The 15523-nt window shown below is 41.5% G+C and overlaps 1 protein-coding gene across 1 annotated transcript in view; it reads left to right on the top strand.

Annotated features, from left to right (window-relative positions):
* Positions 1 to 12156, top strand: part of NLN (neurolysin) — a 282536-nt gene extending 270380 nt beyond the window's left edge. Inside the window, exons 12-13 of the mRNA XM_086960698.1 lie at positions 7602 to 7738; positions 11414 to 12156. Of these exons, the coding sequence (XP_086816824.1) occupies positions 7602 to 7738; positions 11414 to 11548 (272 nt within the window). The 3' untranslated portion in view covers positions 11549 to 12156. The remainder of the gene's footprint in view (positions 1 to 7601; positions 7739 to 11413) is intronic.
* Positions 12157 to 15523: the final 3367 nt, after the last annotated feature.

A 15523-nucleotide genomic window follows, 5' to 3' on the forward strand; every position in this document is an offset into this window, starting at 1 on the left:
GGAAGGAGTGTTTTAAAGGGGTGACGAGGGGAGAATGAATGTTGGAGGGGAAGGTTTCAGAGCACATGTAATCTATGTAATCTATGTAATGTAATCTATGTAACATCGCCACATAGTTATGCCACTAAGGAATTGGTTGGTGGGTGAGAGAATGGTGGATATTTCTAAGTGGTCCATGAACAGTATCGCTAAGTTGGGGGCAAAAACAGCCCGCATTGATGTACCCTTCACTTACTGGTAATACCCATTATCAAACTGGAAAAAAATCCTAATAAGACACAATTCCAAAAGCTGGATAATAAAGTGTAGGAACAGAATGTGGGCGTGACCGTGTGTCAAGGATCCCTTGGATTACATTAAGTGCTTGTGCCTGGGGAATATTCGTATAAAGGGATTTCACATCCATAGTGCATAAAATATCATTAGCTGGGTCAAAAGGGTAATGTTGTACCAAATGTATCATTGCCATGCTTAACAGAGATAGTTCTGCATCCGTGAGAGTGTGTTGGGACTACCTACGAATCCCAACAGAGAACAACAGACAATAATTCTAAAGCTCACAAAAGATGCAAAATCTGATGGATTCCTTAGCCAGAAACAATTCCTCCTTTTGAATGTCAAATCGCCCAGAATGACAGTCATTTACATGCTGCCCAAAGTCCATAAAGATCAGACTAAATCCCCCCGGGAGACCAATAGTCTCTGGATGTGGTTAAATCTTGGAACCACTTGGCCAATACATTGACCACTTCATCAAGAACTTCGTACCTATGACACACTGCTTTGTCAGGGATAGCATGGCAATGATAAATTTGGTAGAACATTACCTGTTTGACCCCGCTAATTATATTTTATGCACTATGGATGTGGAATCCCTTTATACGAATATTCCCCAGGCACAAGCACTTAATGTAATCCAAGGGATCTTTGACACACGGCCACACCCACATTCTGTTCCTACACGATTCATTATCCAGCTTTTGCAACTATATCTTACTAGGAATTTTTTCCAGTTTGATAATGAGTATTACCAGCAAGTGAAGGGTACATCAATGAGGGCTGTTTTTGCCCCCAACCTAGCGATACTGTTCATGGACCACTTAGAAATGTCCACCATTCTCTCACCCACCAACCCATTCTTCAGTGGCGGAACTATGTGGTGACGTTACATAGATGACATTTTTCTCCTATGGCAACACAACGAGGACAAACTCTTGCAATTTCTACATTGGCTTAACAATAATTGCTCAGGTCTCAGCTTCACCATTACACAAAACCAATCAGAGATCCCATTCCTTGATCTGACTATCTACCACTGTAACGGCCACTTGTTGACCAGACTGTATAGGAAAACAACTGAGCGAAACACTTTACTGAGATATGAGAGTAACCTCCCCCGGGCACTCTGGGACTTTCTACCATATTCGCAATTTGTGCGCATTAGGCGCAATTGTTTCTCAAAGGAAGATTGTTTCCGTGAGGCTACTACCCTTTCTGGCAAGGTCAGGACGCAGGGATATCCCAAAATATTGCTGCGCAATGCCCAGAAACACACTTGGTATTGCCCAAGGGAGGTCCTACTGTCCCCCAAAGAAAAAACTAACACAAATCGCATAGTCTGTGTCACACCTTTCTCACCTGTTTCAAATGCCATTCGCAAATCAATTCTGAAACATTGTCCTGTTGTCAATTCTGGCAATTTCACCATAGAGCGGCCGCTTTTTGCATTTCGCAAAAGGCGCAACCTTAAGGACCACTTGGTACGTGCAGCTTTACCTACTAGCAGACCTGTTACTACCATAGATGCACTTTGGGGTATGGAACCATTAATTGGTCATGCAAAATGTGGAAATTGCACTGTTTGTGATACAACCTTGGAAGGCAAAGAGTTCACATTTAATAATGTGTCTATCAAACTGAACTTCTTTTCAAATTGCAACACGTGTAATGTTATTTATTTGAGTGAATGCCCTTGCCCACAGATATATATTGGACAGACGACACAGAAAGTAAAACTGCGGATTGGACAACACAGGCGCAGAGTCCTATGCAAAACTGCTAATGCCCCCTTTTTTGAACATTTCTCTGAAGCTGGTCACGATAATAATGATATTAAATGGACAGTTGTCAAAGTGATAAAACAACCACCTTGTGGCGGCGACCTCGCGAAGATCCTCAACAAAGAAGAACTGAGGATGATCATACGCACCGACAGTATCAAAACTAGGCTCAACCGCAATGAGTATTGGGCTAATTTGCTTTAAGGACACTGTTGGCAATACTGAGCTATGCCAGGCATCATGGAACACAGTTTCCAATGGACTAATTCAAATCAGCCTTGCTCTGTGGTCTATATTTTTTATGTAATCTATGTTCTCCTTAATTCTCCCGATTCAATCTTGTAAGTGTGTTTATATTTATTTTTATTTGCTTCTCTTTTCTCCCTTGCACTGAATTTTCAGTCTACTAAATATCGAGCTCACACCCTGCAAATGTGTACATTTCTAAAGTTTTATTGAATTCCATGTTTACAATTTGAAAACCTTGCCAGTCTGCAGCCGCTTTACCTAGTATTTCTTCTCTTTCTAATTCCACTCGCCTAAGATGGCGTCGTGTTAATCATCACGCACGCGATAGCGCATAAACTTAAGTTCACCAACGTGGCGCACACATTCAGCCACTCATCGGTTCCTAGCAAGGACGCTGCGTTCAATCGGTAAGAAATGGGTCACTTCTCGTTCTGTATTTTTTAAGCGGAGGCGCTTGTAACTTGTTATACCTGCCTAGCTCGCCACTAATTATACGTTAAGTTAAGTGGTTCATTTTCCTTTTTCCACACAGTGCATTGTCACAACACGCAGATGTGTTCCCCGATTCATTAAATTTTGCCGGATTTATATTAAAAAAGGTGAGCACTCACTCCCAACCGGCCTGCATGGTTTCTGTTGTGTCGTTCACAATTTCTTAACCCTGACTTTCTTTCCCTAGAACCGCTCCATCGCGCCTATCGAATTTTGCCCACTGCAAACGGACGATACCAATTGGTTCTCCCCCCTATGGAGGTGGGTTTCATTTTACCACACGGCCTGATTTTTATTTTTATTAATACCGCGGCACAATTCTGAAATTGACCACCTGAATGCATCCATGTTGCTTTACTTTAAACAGCTTAGTCTTTTGAACAACAAAGGGGCTTTGGCATTGTGATTTACATATGGTCATTACGACACAAGTTGTTTCTATCACCTGCTGAGATTGATTTCATTGCACCACAAGGTTCCATTTTTATTATTAACATTTTTCTGAATTGTTTGGAATTAGACCTCCCAACAAGTTTGTTCCATCACTAGCTGAGGTTGGTTCCTCTGTACCACAAGGTTCTGTTTTTTTTATTAATAACTTGGCTCTTTTCTGAATTGGTCGGTTTTGTACCTCTCTACAGTATTGATGTTGGTTTATTGTAAACTGTCTAAACTGATAGACAAATGAGAGACTTTGGTAATTTCCAGCACGTGCGCATAAGTCATCCATGGACCATTGAAAAGTAGTCACATGTTATTGGTTCAGCTCGTCCTAGTACCACTTTTGCATGTATGACCGGCTACATCGGGTTTTCTCACCACCATTAGAACCCGTTCACAAACCCACTTTGGGTACAGCATGTTTTGGTCCTAAACCCGTATTCTCACCTACACAACTGTTTAGTAGTACCTGTTACGGTAGGGTTGTTGGTTCTAGTTTTTGGATTTCACCATTAGGCTTCCTAATTATATTTTCCCTTTCTCTCTACCCGCTCTCCTTTCCACATGCAATTTCTTAATCATGTCAGGCATGTACTCATTAAAGTCCTGAAGATGATCCTATTATCGTGTTTAAAGGATCGAAATGTCGTCGACTCTTGCTAGACAGCTTTGCACATTACTCTTATGTGTAAAACGAGTGCACTGACCGTCTTTAAAAAGCTTGTTATAGTTTGTTACTTGAAAAGACATACTTGACTTGCCTGAAATGCATTTCTGTATGTTTTGTATTTGTCATGTTCTAGAGTGGATACAGGACTGTGTCCCACTTGATTGATGCTCTCAACTACGGTTGTCCGACTGTTGATATTATTAAAATTACTGCGGCTGAACATGTGTCATATAGCTCTGATTTCGGTCTATATTTATCGTGCTAGAAATCTGATCATTTAAGGACCACTGTTTATGTTTAAAAACTGCCTTAAAAGACTGCATCACTTCTAAGAATGAGTCACCAGATGGTGGAGGGCCATGCGTCAACAGGAGCCCTGAAGACCCTGCGTCCACTGCTGGAAAGACAAGAAATGGTCTAGTTGCAGATGAAGCCATTTTCAGCAAACTACCTTACCACTTCATCCTCAACATTTACCATGGCAGCTTCTCCTTCCTGAAAAAAGGAGTGGTTCCACTCCTCGCCGAGTGCACAGCTATAATGTTCAAGGCATCACAAAATATGCCACCAAATGAGTCATTTATTTTCTTCTTTATTTTTCATCACAATCATCAAAACTTTTTTTCATTCTTCTTATTTTTTCTTATTTTTGCGCATGTCTCAAGGGGGAACGCTTACATTTTTGCTGAACTCTAAATGAGGCAGAAATGCTAATCCAAGCCTTCTTCTGCGCCACAAAAGCATATGTAGGTTTTGTTTGTGTCCATAAAACTCTTATACCCAATGCATTTCGGGCCTTTTATTTGGCCCTTCGTCAGGGGTTTATCTACAATGCAAAATACATGATTTAGTCTACGTTTTACTCAATCCCATTAAACCTCAAATACAAATAACAAAACATGGCTGTCTCATAAATCAACGTTTTCCCGCTAATAAACGTAGCGTAATGCTACACATTTCCATGAATGCCTCTACTCTCCTCCATGCCTTTCCCTCTTCGTGTCCTTCCCCATGTGCTCTAAAACCTTCCCCTCCAACATTCATTCTCCCCTCGTCGCCCCTTTAAAACACTCCTTCCCCTACGCGCCTCCTTCCATATGACGGTGTTCTATTGTAAAATACACACTCCCCCACTCGTTCACCATTATGACTTGTGCGTACCTGTTCACAAATGCTTACATTCTCATTCTTTCGTCTGCTTCCACATCGAACCGATGTTAAACTCCTATGTTTCATACTGTGAACCCACCTACTTAAACCTAAAGTTGTTTCCGCCCTTCTAATACACCTGTGTGCAATTGGTCCGTCTTTTTCTTCCCACGCTGCTGTTACACCCTCCCCACTTAATCACCGCCTACAAAACCCATGGTGCACCTCATGTAAAAACCTCTCCAAAATATCCGGCATCCTTAATCCTAAAACAAACATTCCGATCTTCACCATCTCACTATGTATTCATTGTTAATACACCGCCCTCCCGCAGATGTTAAACTCACGTTGGTCATTAGCCTCGATATACGAGGTATATAACAATACCGCCCTCCCGCAGATGTTAAACTCACGTTGGTCATTAGCCTCGATATACGAGGTATATAACAATACCTCGTATATCGAGGCTAATGACCAACGTAAGTTTAACATCTGCGGGAGGGCGGTGTATTAACGATGAATACATAGTGAGATGGTGAAGATCGGAATGTTTGTTTTAGGATTAAGGATGCCGGATATTCAGGAGAGGTTTTTACATGAGGTGCACCATGGTTTTGTAGGCGGTGATTAAGTGGGGAGGGTGTAACAGCAGCGTGGGAAGAAAAAGACGGACCAATTGCACACAGGTGTATTAGAAGGGCGGAAACAACTTTAGGTTTAAGTAGGTGGGTTCACAGTATGAAACATAGGAGTTTAACACCGGTTCGATGTGGAAGCAGATGAAAGAATGAGAATGTAAGCATTTGTGAACAGGTACGCACAAGTCATAATGGTGAACGAGTGGGGGAGTGTGTATTTTACAATAGAACACCGTCGTATGGAAGGAGGCGCGTAGGGGAAGGAGTGTTTTAAAGGGGTGACGAGGGGAGAATGAATGTTGGAGGGGAAGGTTTCAGAGCACATGGGGAAGGACACGAAGAGGGAAAGGCATGGAGGAGAGTAGAGGCATTCATGGAAATGTGTAGCATTACGCTACGTTTATTAGCGGGAAAACGTTGGTTTATGAGACAGCCATGTTTTGTTATTTGTATTTGAGGTTTAATGGGATTGAGTAAAACATAGACTAAATCATGTATTTTGCATTGTAGATAAACCCCTGACGAAGGGCCATATAAAAGGCCCGAAATGCATTGGGTATAAGAGTTTTATGGACACGAACAAAACTTACATATGCTTTTGTGGCGCAGAAGAAGGCTTGGATTAGCATTTCTGCCTCATTTAGAGTTCAGCAAAAATGTAAGCATTCCCCCTTGTGACATGCGCAAAAATAAGAAAAAATAAGAAGAATGAAAAAAAGTTTTGATGATTGTGATGAAAAATAAAGAAGAAGAAAATAAATGACTCATTTGGTGGCATATTTTGTGATGCCTTGAACATTATAGCTGTGCACCCGGCGAGGAGTGGAACCACTCCTTTTTTCAGTGCATTTCATCAAGCAACGTGGCAGGGCTGTCCGCGTTTCCCGGGGAGTTGCACGCGATAGAAGAGAACAAAGAGATTAACATAACAAAATTGGAAGAAAAGAAGGTGTGCACTGTGTCATTTATTCAGTGCAGCTTCTCCTTCCTCACAGGCATCACGTCAAATAGGACGAAGGAGAATATCACATACAACTGGCTCCTTCATGAAGGCCTCTTTTCTTTCAATGGCTTTTGTTTTGTCGCAGGTCCAATGCTTGTCCTAATAGGTTGTCATGTTTCTACTTTGATATTTGCATATTGTGATATTTTTGTTACAATTAAGTGCACTTACTTCCTGGCTCTCATTGACGGGTCATGTTTTTGGGCTTTTTCCATGTAATCAAAGATGCCTCCCTTTTGAACGGAAAATATCAAATATGTTTCCATTGGAATATATATTAACATTCACAAGGCATATTACTGATACGTGGTTTTTATTTGATATAGTTATAATATTATTAATTCTTCAATTTTCATGTGCAATGAGCGGAGGATGCCAGTTAACTTAAATTACTTGAGCCTGTGCAGTTTGCCCATTGGTCTGTCGCACTTGGCCCATTGATGTAGAATTATCTATGTCTAACCAATGTTATTTTGAATTTACAGTAATTTTTAGGTCGTGTGACGTGTTTATTTTTGTGAGAGTTTTATGTTTTTTTGAAGCAAAAACTAATGTTGAATGATTTAGCATATGATAAATATTACTATCAATATTTACCATGTGTGAAACTTTCTGCATGAGGTTTTCTACTCCTAATTAGGAGGACAGTTTATCACATTCTGTATTTACCAATGTGTGTAGTAGGGCTATTCTACACTACTCATAATTTAGGCCAGTGTCTTGTTTTTTCTTGAGCAGTTCCAAAATGTATCTTTGCCTAACTTTCAAATTACAAATCTGCTCCATTTTATGGAGAAGAGCCTTGTTTAAAATGTGATTATTTGCTTGCAGAAGATTTTTTTCCCAGTGGCTGTAAGAACTCATTATAAATGAATTGATTCTTTGATTTTCTTCTTAAGGTACAAACAAATTGGCTTCGTTTGGGCATTTGGCTGGAGGGTACGACGCTCAGTACTATGGCTACCTGTGGAGTGAAGTGTTCTCGATGGACATCTTTTATAGCTGCTTTAAAAAAGAAGGAATAATGAATGCAGAGGTGGGATTTTTAAAGTGATTGATTAATTCTGAAATGTCTATAGCACTACTATTGCCCTGGAACTGGCTGTTCTAAAGGATGCAGAGAGATGTGAGTGGCCCAGATAGAAAATTAAAAGGTTTGGAACTTGCTCTAAGCGAGCAGAAGAAGTATGCAGGCATCTGGGCTAGTATGGTTGGAAGCAGAGCTGTACATAATGCGGAGCAGAGGCATGAATTGCTTGATGACAGAGAACTGTTAAAGGGCAATGTTGCTTACTTGTTAGTCAGTGAACCGTTTAAAGATAAGATTGCGCCTCTAGGGCCATAGGAAGGAATGGGAAGCCATTCCTTAATTGCAACTTGCAATCTGCGAGCGCAATTAAGGAATGTGTAAGAATCGCAATTTATTTTGAGATTCCTACATGCGTAGGCAATTGAGATTCCTCAAAAATCGCAATTAAAGAATCGCAATTGCCTATTTTGATGCACGTGCACCACTGCCTTTAAATTTGGTTTGAAACAATGAAACATTGCTCTTCAGTCTCAGAATTTTCTGGATATTGTCAGTATAGGAAGGGAAATCTATTACCCTGGAACTGGCTGTTCTAAAGGAGGCAGAGAGATGTGAGTGGCCCAGATAGAAAATTAAAGGGGTGTTTTTTCAGAAGCTTCCGAAAGATGAATAGAGGATTGGCCATACAAATATTCAGGGGAAGGACATTCTAGGTCTTGATAGTAAGGTAGCCAAAAGCTTTGCCATCATTCCAAACTTCGTGAAGGTTTGGAACTTGCTCTAAGCGTGCAGAAGAAGTATGCAGGCATCTGGGCTAGTATGGTTGGAAGCAGAACTGTATATAATGCGGAGCAGAGGCATGAATTGCTTGATGACAGAGAACTGTTAAAGGGCAATGTTGCTTACTTGTTAGTCAGTGAACAGTTTAAAGATAAGAGGATATTCTGAAGCCATTTATTCAAGCTAAGAATCAGCAAAGCAGCTTCTCCTGATAACTTGTAGGTGCTGCAGCAAGTGTGAGATAGTCCTATGTAAAAGGAGTTACAGTAGCGCATGACTGAACCGCTGTCTTTCTATTGTCAAATGGTAATAGTGATAACATCTTCTAAAGAACACAGAGTAGTCCAAAGCAAGTGGACATGACTTTCTGCACATGGCCGGCAAAGGATAATCTTGAGTCAAATATCATCCCTATATTTTGACCACATTGTACTGGTGGGCTGAGGGGGCTAGCAGTGAGCCCAACCTGAAAGAGCACTGAAAAGGTGGTTTGTTTTTTTGAGGAATTGAGATTTATGTAATTGGAGTCTAACCATTTGGAGATTTAAAGCATACTGGGCCACATGCATCATTGAAAAAAACAGTCGTAAAAGGGCAGATTCGCAGAATCTGACCCTTTGCGACCTGTATTTTTGCATTTGGAATGCATCATCCCAAATGCGCAAATTGCTATTTAAGGAATCGCAAAATTAGCATTTACTTAAATTGCAGCTGTATTTAAGGAATCGCAAATTGCGATTCCTCAAATGCAATGCATTAACCCCAAAAAAACTTGGATTTTGCAAATAGGAATCGCAAATTACCGTCAATCTCAAGTTGATGGTAATTTGCGATTGCTTTGAAACTTTTACAAAGTCTCATGTTACACACACAGATGCCTTTGGGGCATGTGTGTGCAACATGTGGTAAAATGGAAATTTCAGGGGTGCAGCAGGGTGTCCCTTTAGCACCCTTGCACAGTTGAAATTGCATGCGCAATTTGCGAGTACCTATTGGGTACTCTCAATTTGTGCCTCTAGGGCCATAGGAAGGAATGGGAAGCCATTCCTTAATTGCAACTTGCAATCTGCGAGTCGCAATTAAGGAATGTGTAAGAATCGCACTTTATTTTGAGATTCCTACATGCATAGGCAATTGAGATTCCTCAAAAATCGCAATTAAAGAATCGCAATTGCCTACTTTGATGCATGTGCACCACTGCCTTTAAATTTGGTTTGAAACAATGAAACATTGCTCTTCAGTCTCAAAATTCTCTGGATATTGTCAGAATAGGAAGGGAAATCGGATCCCAAGAGATCATGTAAGAGTGGCCACAGAGACTACTTATAGATTTAAAAGAGTGGGGCTAAGCGCCGGCCATGAGGTACCCCAAAAGTGATCTAATTGGAAGGGCGGAAGGGTGATTGCTTGGGATCACTTGGCAAGAAAAGTACTGTCCCGATCACCTGTATGAGCCCTCACCCCAACCGCCCACAACTCTACAGGAGTCTGGAGTGGTAGACTATCAAAGGCCTCAGACCTATCGAGTAGAATAAGAGTTTCAAATCTCCCTTCTTAAGATATCTGGATGCATAGCTCTAGAGAAGGCTGAGGGAAGATATTTCACAGGTCAACAATGACTTATCATTCGCAGTTTTAAAGACTACACAAGTAGAATTAGAAGGTTCATAAGATGCTTCTAATACTAAGGAGAATGAACTTTCCCAATACATTTTCTATAGAACTGTAATAGAATGTGATAGGCAAGCTTAGGGCCTGATTTAGATCTCGGCAGATGAGTTACTCCGTAACAACAGTGCCGGATAGCCCGTCCCCCAAAATCGAAATCCCATTATATCCTGTGCGATTTAGATTTCGGCGGATGGAATATCTGTCATCGCTGTGAAAGAGGAACTCATCCGCCAAGATCTAAATCAGGCCCTTAATCTCCGTATCATTGACTATGACTTCTGCCACAGGCATCCGAGGTGTTTACATTTCTTCTTCATTTTGATCAGTTTAAGGAAGAACCAAAGAGGAAGGACGTGTGAAAAGCTTAATTGTTTTCACAGGAATACATTCAACAAGAGCACTGGATATCCACTGTGTATTGAATTTATCTCCCATCAAAGATGGTTTGGAGGCTATGATTGAGTTGCCACCATAGATAAAGGTGGTTTGGACCGGTCTCACTTCTAACAGAGGAGTGATGCGTGTAAGCCAGCTTACGTGACAGTAGGGGGAGTTTAAATTGAACAGGCACATGCTCTCTTGATGTCAGATTGATAGTTGACGTTATTGAAGCTGTATTTGAAAAACAATTAAAACATTTTTTTTTAAATAGGTCTGTCATTTGATGTAATGCACTTGTATTATGGTAAAGGGAAATCAAAATCAGGCTCAAAGTATTGGTATTGCCTCTTGATGCCAAATGATACGCCCTATGGTACAGGGTCGCTTTTTGTAAACCCTGATACATTGTTTGGGTCCTTCCCTCTAGGCGGCAAATCTCCTATCTGGTGCCTCTAAAAGCTTTTTCCAGGCATGGATGCCACACTCTGACTCAAAAAATGTTATGAAGCCAGTGCCACGGTTTAAGTTCTATCTCTTTCCTCTTGCTCACCATCCAAGCAATCCATGCAGGTATTGATGTGAGCTCACCACTCTTGCTCAATAGCTTAGCAGCTTTTGATGAGCAGTTTAAGTAATTTTGAAGAGAATTGATGAATGTTAGTAGGGTTGTATGCATTGTCATGTGGTGTTTTTCTTGTTACTTTAGAATTCTTTATTTCTGTAAAACTGTCCTACCTGAAGTGCTTTTCTTTTTTTTTTCAATTGTGCCTCATTCACCTTGGCTTTCTTCAGGTGATCATCGAAAAAATGATTTGCATCTTATAATTTGAACTTTTCTTTTTGTACTAGGTTGGTGAAAGGTACAGAAATCTCATTCTTAAACCAGGGGGTTCAAAGGATGGCATGGATATGCTGAAACAATTCTTGGGAAGAGAGCCTAACGACAAAGCCTTCCTTCTAAGCAAAGGGCTAAGCATTCAATAAAACTAAATTCCTAACAAACATATTTTCATGTTGGGCTTCTTAAAGTTCTTGCTTGTAATACATATTGAAAGACTTTAAAGACGGTGCCAAAACATTTTTTTTAATATTTCTGTAGGTATACTTTGTGTCTGGCTGAAAGTAGCTAATAAAAGTGCCTCAGGTCGCCTTCTAGTTACATCTAATTCTCTGCTATGCAAACATTCCAATGTGCCAAAACAGCAAGGAAAGGTGCTCTCCGTAGGCTGTTCTAACAACAAATACTTTTAGCAAGAGCTGATTTTGTAAAATTAGAGATTACACACCAAGGTATTATCTCTCACATTCTAGGTAGGTTGAACTTTTGATTCAAGTTTGTTTTTACACCAATACTTGCATATGTTTATATCTAAGAAATTATTTATGATATGGATTATGTTAAAAGATGATTGGACGCTTTCAGGAGTACTATTGCATATTAAGAAGTTTACTTCACACAGAACAAATGCAGAACCAAAAGGTATCTAAAAACTCTACACTATCTGATCATTTGTATACTTGTCTGAAATGTTCAACTGTATTGTGCCTCGGTTATTCTGATTTCACCTGGAATAAAGTAAAATTAGACTGTAGTACCTGTATTTTATGTCTTCTTTGACACAAATTTCCCACAACTCCTGTTTGCCGGAGCCCGTGGCTCCTAGATTAGGGGGTTTGAGTAATTTGGAGAAATGTTCTTACAAAAATGAACCAAAGTATTGTCCCTTAAATTATTACAATGGCTAAGGCTGCCAACAAATGTTGATTACATGGATAGAACTGGCACACCTCTCTTCCAAGTCTCTCTCTCTCGACAGATCATAGGATTGTCTTATGTAAGCCTCATGGCTTGCATCTGAGATATCAAAACCTTTTAAACTCAGTTACCTCATTGCAGTGATCTCGATTCTCCTGCTGGAGTTAGTATTGTCACCTCCCACACTAGACATTCGGTCCAGAAGGAAGACACCAGGAACCTGTGTTGTCAGCTGTCAGATTTAATGTTGCAGTCATCTCTTTTGCTTTCAAAGATGGTAAGGTTCTAACCCTAAAGACATATGAGCATCTAACTTTTTACATTAGTGGCCATCTTCCATAATCATAATCCATTTGCCCAAATACAGCTAGAGTGCAGGTCCTGAGACATCACCTAAACCACCCTTTTCTGTTATAAAAGTTACTTATGTTCAATGAATATCACTCCAAGCTACTAATATTATTAGTGTAATCGTGTCCACATCAGACAAGACTACACTCATGGTCACCTAATGCAAGATTACCAGCAGTGATCGCCTCAGTGCATCAGGCACAGTTACCAGCAGTAATGTAAACAAGCACTGGCATAGCCAATAGGTCTTGCTTTTATGACCTTCTAAGTGTTTAGTTGTCCAGCATAATATCCTTGGTGCAACAACATCAACTGTTGCATGGCTAAACACTTATAAGTTCCTAAAAGCGAGACCTATTGGCGATGCCAATGCTTGTTGGTGCTTCTGCTCGTCGCTTGTTTATCTTTAGGGATGCTTATGGCACGTCAAGAGTGTCTCTGTGCCAGGAGCATGAATGTTGAGCTTTCAGTAACACACATTATATTTTGTGTGACGTCTGTATGGTAAAGGATGGTGTAATTGAGAATTTTAAAAGTGTGTTTTAAGCTTAATTGGCACAAGCGCTCAGACTCTCTCATGGATGTTTATCTTCCAACTCAGGGTGGTCCAGAAAGTAAAATGATGTGCGACCAAAAGGTTTCAAGTTTGAAATCTTGGCAAACCAAAATGTACTTCTGCTTGTATGGTATGCATCACAAAGTGTTTCGAAGAACAATACCAGTGTTTTTAACAGTGCTTGCTGCAGAAAATTTGGCAGATTCCTGGTGCTCATTACAAACTTAACTATTGTTGACTAAACGTGTGGCGTTGCTTTAACTGACCTCGAAAGGTTAAATGGCTGAGACGGCACTTCCTTGATCTGGATCTGTGACACGCACACATAAACCCAAGTGCCTCGCCTGTGAAAGAAAAAAGTCTGAATTATGCCTCTTCATATTTAAACATGGTGCTTAGATGTAACTGCGGGCGCTGCAAAAAGCTGAGCTGTCTTACCAAACAATGATCATGATAGAACAACCAGGCTAGTTAGGCACCTGGTGTAATGCCATAAACTGAATCAGGTCTTGGCTTATAGCAGGATTGTCACGGAGCTCAATGCCATTTTATTGACCTCATAAGGATAAAGGATGAAGTCTGCCCAGCCCATATTTTAACTCGTGTTTGCACACTCGGGCAGACCTGAAAGGCGCACCTTACCCATCTTAGATACCCTACTAGTTAATTAGTGCCTTCATTACCAAACTCAATCATAATAATTTTATTGGTCTCGGGAAGAAGGAAAGACTAGGAAATGGGACTTCAACATCAGAACCAGATGTACAATGTTGCATGTGTAATGTGTGCGTACATGTGCATTTTACATTTTTTAGAAAGCATTTATTTTGTGCAAGATATTTTAGCAGAGATACCAACCGGGAACCGGCGCTGCTCCGCACGGTCCGGGTGAAGTGAAAACAGAGCCAGCGGTGGGAAGGGAAGTCTTTCGCGTGGATACACAGCCTGTGAAGCTGGAGTTTACACACACCGATGCAGCTGCAGGACTGTACAACGCCCTCGCCCCCACCCCCACAGAGATCTGTCCAGCTAGACTAGACTCTACTGCGAGGCTAGGGAACGTTAGACAGAAAAGTCTTAAAACACACCACAAAAATAGAGAGACCCATTTAACCTCACTTCGACACAGAACAAGCCTTCACCCAAAGGACAAATAAACACACGGCTGCAAAAGTGAAAGCCGTAGCACACCTCCCCCACTTGCAAGTGTTTCACGGCATGTGGGGAAATACGAGCATATTAGGGGGTGGGTGAGGATCAAATGAAGAAAGCTAAGTTTACTGTTTTTGCAAGAGGTGTGCTGTGTCTGCGGAGGAAGAGATAAGAAAGGCAGATGGCGGCTGCACGCGTGCACGCAAGCTTCAGGCCAGGAAAAGCTTGTGGGTAGCACTATGAAAACCCCTTACTAAAAGTCGAGCAAGCAGCGCATGCGCTGCTTTAGGCTCGACCTAAAAAGGCTTTGTTAATGTGGAATGCCTTTGTATCGTTAATGCAGAACAGCCATGTTTGATCTGTTTATTATGTTTTTGATATAGATTGTACATGTTACAAGCATACACTTTGCTCATGAAAACAGAAAGCATATTCCCAACCATAGACAACATGACCACCCTCAAGCTCGCCACGCGAAAACACCACCAGCTGATCCACACCACCAAGAAAACCGCATTCAAGGAATGTCTTGACAACAACGCCCACAACAGCAAGGAACTCTTCACCATCGTCAAAGAGCTCTCGAACCCTAGCGCCGGAGACAACAACATCACCCCATCGCAAGAACTCTGCAACTCACTCGCCTCGTTCTTCCACAACAAGATTGCAGACATACACAACAGTTTCAGCACACAGCCGACGCACCCTACGACCGCACCAACGCCCCCCACCACCACCACCATCCGCGACTGGACCCCGATCAACACCGAAGAAACCATCCGCACTATGAACTCCATCCACTCCGGATCTCCAACCGACCCCTGCCCTCACCACGTCTTCAACAAGGCCGACTCCATCATCGCACCACACCTGCGGGACATCATCAACGCCTCCTTCGACACTGCCACCTTCCCAGAGAGCTGGAAGCACGTCGAACTCAGCGCCCTACTGAAGAAACCATCAGCGGACCCCACCAAACTAAAAAACTACCGACCCATCTCGCTTCTTCCTTTTCCTGCCAAATTCATTGAGAAGACCGTCAACAGACAGCTTGCCGCCTTCCTCGAGACGAATGGATCCCTCGACCACTCACAGTCTGGCTTCCGAGCCAACCACAGCACCGAGACCGCCCTCATCGCAGCCA

The sequence above is a fragment of the Lissotriton vulgaris genome, chromosome 3_1 (assembly GCF_964263255.1).
Source record: "Lissotriton vulgaris chromosome 3_1, aLisVul1.2, whole genome shotgun sequence".
Classification (NCBI taxonomy): Eukaryota; Metazoa; Chordata; class Amphibia; order Caudata; family Salamandridae; genus Lissotriton; species Lissotriton vulgaris.